This window comes from Condylura cristata, unplaced genomic scaffold, assembly GCF_000260355.1.
Source record: "Condylura cristata isolate star-nosed mole 26May11 unplaced genomic scaffold, ConCri1.0 scaffold00038, whole genome shotgun sequence".
Lineage (NCBI taxonomy): Eukaryota > Metazoa > Chordata > Mammalia > Eulipotyphla > Talpidae > Condylura > Condylura cristata.
Window position 1 is genome coordinate 8,828,881 of NW_004567139.1, and position 4,908 is coordinate 8,833,788.

The 4,908-nt window shown below is 68.4% G+C and overlaps 1 protein-coding gene across 1 annotated transcript in view; it reads right to left on the reverse strand.

The window, feature by feature from the left end:
• Positions 1-7: 7 nt before the first annotated feature.
• Positions 8-4,908, reverse strand: part of UBE2O (ubiquitin-conjugating enzyme E2O) — a 10,237-nt gene continuing 5,336 nt past the window's right edge. The window contains exons 11-16 of the mRNA XM_012733018.1: positions 4,789-4,878; positions 3,299-3,995; positions 3,042-3,178; positions 1,961-2,164; positions 1,834-1,891; positions 8-1,752 (exon numbers count right to left, since the gene is read on the reverse strand). Coding sequence (XP_012588472.1) covers positions 1,082-1,752; positions 1,834-1,891; positions 1,961-2,164; positions 3,042-3,178; positions 3,299-3,995; positions 4,789-4,878 — 1,857 coding nt within the window. The 3' untranslated portion in view covers positions 8-1,081. The remainder of the gene's footprint in view (positions 1,753-1,833; positions 1,892-1,960; positions 2,165-3,041; positions 3,179-3,298; positions 3,996-4,788; positions 4,879-4,908) is intronic.

The window sequence follows — 4,908 nt, forward strand, 5'->3', positions numbered from 1 at the left end:
TTTTTTTTGTCTTTTTTCTAATAAGAGTTAATATCTTTGCTTTTGAGATTTATTTTCTTTCAACCTTAAATATTACATACATACACCAAAAATTACATAGCTGCATGTGCCCGACAGCACCCTCCTCTCAACCTGGAGCTTCACATTATCAAAAGCTAGAAAACGTGTAAACCTCTGGGCCTGCTCTGCAGGAGGCCCCGGCCGCCTCCCGGACGGAGCCGCAGCGTTTCTGCGCCAGGGCTGAGGAGGCCTTGCTCTCACTGGAGGGGGAGCGGGGAGCGGGCAGGAGCGCCCCAGGGCAGGGGCGCCGGCTGTTCTGTGCTCCGTGCCCCTGGGCGTGCGGCCGAGCCGGGGCGTGGTCCACGGAGAGGCCCGGCACCTGCCCTGGCCTTGCAGGCGCGGCCGTGGGGCCTGCCGGGCCCTGGGGGAGGCCGAGCAGGGCGCAGCCGGGCTTCAGTCCCGGGGCGAGGCCTGAGGGCAGCTGCGCAGCCCACCCAGGAGACAGCCGCGGTCCTCACGTCCGTTCGGTGAGGGCCCCCGGCCACCGCCGCCGTCTCTCTTCGAGAGCAACTTCAACAGGTCTGAGGACGAGCTGTGGGCCAGACCCGAGCCGGGGGCCGGCGACAGCAGCTGCAGCGCCCTGCTGGAGGGCGCCTGGCGCAGGAGGGCGGGGCGCGGGGAGGGCAGAGGCGCTCGAGGCTGGCGGGCGGGGGCGGCGCCGGCAGACACACTTCATGCAAGGCACGTCCATGCCCCCGCTGCTGACCCGCCGGCACAGGGCGTGGAGACCCCAGGGCAGGCCGTGGACACTCCACCCGACCTGAGATGGTGACTGACGGCAGGGGAGGGGTGCCGGCACGCCCTGCCCGCGGCCACGGAGTCAGCAGGGGGGCTCGGGCGGTCTTTGCCGCTGCGTGGGCGCCTGGGGAAAGATTGCTTCCGAACAGAAATGGCAGCATCTCAGAAACTTCTTGCACTTCAGCGTCAAACTCACCTTGGGGAGAAGAGGGCAAAGGGGGGGCTCGCGCTGGGAACGGGGGAGGGCAGGGGGCGGATTCCAGGGCGGGGAGCGAGCGGGCAGCTACTTGTCCTCCGTGGTCTCGGGCATGCCGGCCTCCAGCAGAGCAGCCCGGAACTGCGTCAGGACGCCCCGGATGCTCTTGACGAACCCCTTGGAGAGCGGGAAGAGCGGGAAGCCGAGGTCGGGGTAGCCACTCCTCTCGGGCAAGAAGCTGCGGTAGCTCTTTCTCCGCTTCTTTGGTTTGACGCTGGGTGGCACCGAGGCGTCGGGCGCGGCCTCCGAGGTCTGGTCTCTGTGGTCCCTGCCGTCCGAGGCGGGGCCCTGGGCGCCGCCCTCCGAGTCTGAGCCCTGGGAGGCCTCCCCGGGGGCCGGCCCTCCGTCCTCCGCCTCCTCCCGGGCGCGGTCTGAGAGCTCGGCCGCGGCCGGCGGCTCTGGCGAGCTGCTGTCCTTGGGGGCCCCGCCGGGCGGCGCCTGGGCCCGCTCCAGCAGGGCGTGCGTTTCCAGCCAGGACTCGATGCGGGCCACCAGCCGCCAGCCGCCGGCGCTGAAGTGCTGCCGGATCTCCTGCTCGAACACCTCGGGGGGCCGCCGCACCAGCTGGGTCATGGACTGCACCACGCGGATCAGCGCCATCTCGTTGTAGCAGCGGCTGTTCTCGTAGCCCTCCTGCAGGCCCCGGTCGCTGTCGAAGCCCGCCTCGTTGTAGTACGGCTCATTCACCAGGATCAGACCTGCGGGGGCCCGAGCTCAGCGCGGGGCGGGGCGCCGGCCGAGGGTCCCCGGGCCGCCCCCGCCGCCCCCGCCCCGCGTACCTTGGATGGAGATGAGCACCTGGAGAAGGCTGGATTTGCTGGTCCACCTCTCCGTCCCCTGAAAGGCACACGGGCGCCGTCAGCGCTGCCGGAGCCGGCCCCCGCCCGCCCCGCCGCCCGCGCTCACCTTTCCAATCCAGGTGCCCAGCAGGCTGACGCACACCTTCCCGTTGTCATACAGGTTGGGGTTTAGGCGGCCGCTGCACTGGGAGAGGTAGCAAAAGTGGGGTGGCACGGCCGGGTAGATGTTGGGGAGCTGGATGTCAAACAGGTAGAGGCCGTCCTCATAGGGGGTGCGGGTGGGGCCCTTGATCAGGGCTGAGAAGAGGTCCTGGGAGGGAGCGAGCGAGCGAGGGCCAGGTTGGCGGGGCCTCCACACCGCCGGGCTCCGCTCCTCTGGCGCTTCCGCGCGGGGTGCACGAGGGGAGCGGCAGCCCAGAGGAGCTAAGCGAGAGCAGCGTGTGCACTCGTGGGCAGGCGCCTCTCGGCGCCGCAACTCTTCAGCTGCTCATGTCATCCCGGCGGTGACGGCTAAGTGAGCGCCAGGATCCTCGGGACATTCTTAGGGCCACCCTACGGCCTCAGGGGGGCGCACTCCCCCCTCCCAGACTGAGAAAAGCACAGGGGCACAGAGCCACGCCTCTCCCGCCCCTCAGGGCTGTGGGAAGGAACTTTACCACAGTCCAAGAAGACTCCAAACCCCAACAGCATTAAGAACCTCGAGCTGCTCCCTGCCCCCAGTTCCCTGCCCCGGCCTAAGGTCTTGGCCGCTGTGGGTCGCTGGCCGGCCGAGGTCCATCCTCCAGGGCTGGAGCGAGCCAGGCCCTCGGCCGAAGCGTGCACGGAGCTGCCCCTTCCTGCCTGGACAGGGACAGGCCCCAGCACCTCGGGGGCGCGGCCCTGACAGGAGCCGGAGGCGGCCTCGGGCCTGTGCTGCGGCCAGTCCGCATGCATCAACATGGGTGGGACACGGTCGCCTGCAGGCGCCCCCTCCCCAGCCTGAGGTGACCCCCAAGGGCGACCTGCTTTTCCTGTGAATCCTTTTTCACACACGGGAGTAAACTCAGGCGATAATTACACTTTCAAACCAGCTCCAAGAGGAGGGGAGGCGCGGGCCACCTGGTCTGGCCTGGGCCGGACTCCGCCGGGCAGCCAGCGCCCACCGGCGCACCCGGCCCTCCCACACCAAGCCCGCACAGGCCACTTGCCATTCTGTCCTCAAAGGTCTTGACCATGATGCCATCGGGCAGCGAGGTAGCCAGCAGCGCCATCTCCTTCCGGACTGTGCTGAAAAACTTCTTAGCTTCTGGAGGCTGGAACTCAATTTTCTTAAAAGAATGATTTGCTGGAGGGAAAGGAGAGGGGTCAGACCCCGCCGGGGGCCCCCCACGCCCCCACCAGCCCTCGGGCACGCGGACCCAGACCGCCGGGGAAGGGGGCCCCTGGGCGGGGGCGGCCAACTCACAGGGCGCGAACTCCAGCACCGAGAAGACCTCGCCCTTGGCGCTGGTGAAGGTGACCCCCGGCTTGCCGCCGCACTGCTGGCAGAGCACCGGGGTCTCGCCGGGCCACTCGGCCCTCACCGGTGACTGCCCCTCGGGCTTGTCCTCCTTGCGCTCCGTGTCCGGCGTCGCCTCCATCTTCTCCTCCTCTGCGATGGCCACGTTGTCCAGGGTCTTCTTGAGGTTCTCCTGCAGCTTCTTGATGTCGTCCAGAAACTTCTTCTCCCGAGTTGGTTTCTCAGGCTCCACCGTGGGGGAGGTGGGGGAGCCGGTCAGGAGCTGCTCCACGGTCATGTTCTTGAGGCTCTCCAGGATCTTGATGGCCTCCTTCAACTCCCGGAAGCTCTTCGGGGGCCCGTCCTTGCCAGCTTTCTCCATCAGCCCGGCCCCGGGGCCCGCCATGGCCACGGCCCCCTGGATGGCGGCGGTGGCAGCCTCCTCGCTGATGACCACGCCCTTGTCCTCCTCGGGGGCTGCCGGCGGCTCAGCGGCCGGGATGGGGGGCTCCTCTATCTTGGGGTGCTCGTCCTCCACCAGCCCATTGTCCGTCTCCCAGCTGTCGCTGTCGTCCTCCCACTCATCCGACGAGGCCCCGCTGGTGCTTCCCTCCACAGAGTCGTAGTCGGACTCCTCGATCTCAGACTCAATGTTGTACAGGTGCTGCGGGGCACGCGGCGGGCCGCTGGGAGGTGCTCTGGGGGTGCCCGACCCCCACCCTCAGAGCTGACCGACCGCCACCGTGGCTCGGCAGGACCCTGCCCCGGCTCTGCGCTTGGCGGCCACGGGAAGTGCCGGCTCACACCTGGGCCCGGGGCTCCGGCTACAGTCTGCCCAGCCTCCCTGCCCGCGGCCCCCGCAGCACCGGCCCTTCGCGCAGACCAGGCCCAGCCCAGAGGACGGGGTCGGAGGGCTCTGCGGGAAGACGCCGGAGGAGGGGAGGGGGCAGGGGGCTGGCCTGGCATCTCCTGCCCCGCCCCAGGAATGGCCGCCTGGGGAGGGCCGCCTGAGTCGGCGCCAGGAGAGGGGCAAGCGGATCGGCTTGAACAAGGGTCAAAGGGCCCCACTGCCCAGGCCCTTGGCTGGGACCAGGCCGCTCCCCTCCTGGTCTGGGGAGCATCCCCAGGAGGGAAAGGCTTCGTCTCCTCCAGGAAGCAACCTGCCCTTCCCAGCAGCGAGATGGGGTCCAGGCAAGTCTGGGGGGGTCTGTGAAAACCGGCATGGGCCCGCCAGTCTGGGGAGTCTGCGGGGTGGGGGGCGGGCTCCGGGCTGCCCCTCTGTTCTCCTGACTCACCCAGGCTGCATCCAAACGCCTGTTCCTCCTCAAGCTTTCTCTGAGACCCTAATTCCCAGAAGGAGAGGCCCTCCCGGAGATCCCGAGGCCGTCTCCCCGTTCCCCGAGCTGAGGGTCGGGCCCTGCCAGGTGCCACAGCCACAACCCGAGCAGGGGGCTCACCTGGGGCAGGATGATGGTCTTCGAGTTGTCAGCCCACACCACCTCCACCTTGCTGCTGACGTCCACGCGGGCCACCTGGCCCACCGACGGCTGCAAGCACACAGGACGGGTCAGCCCTTG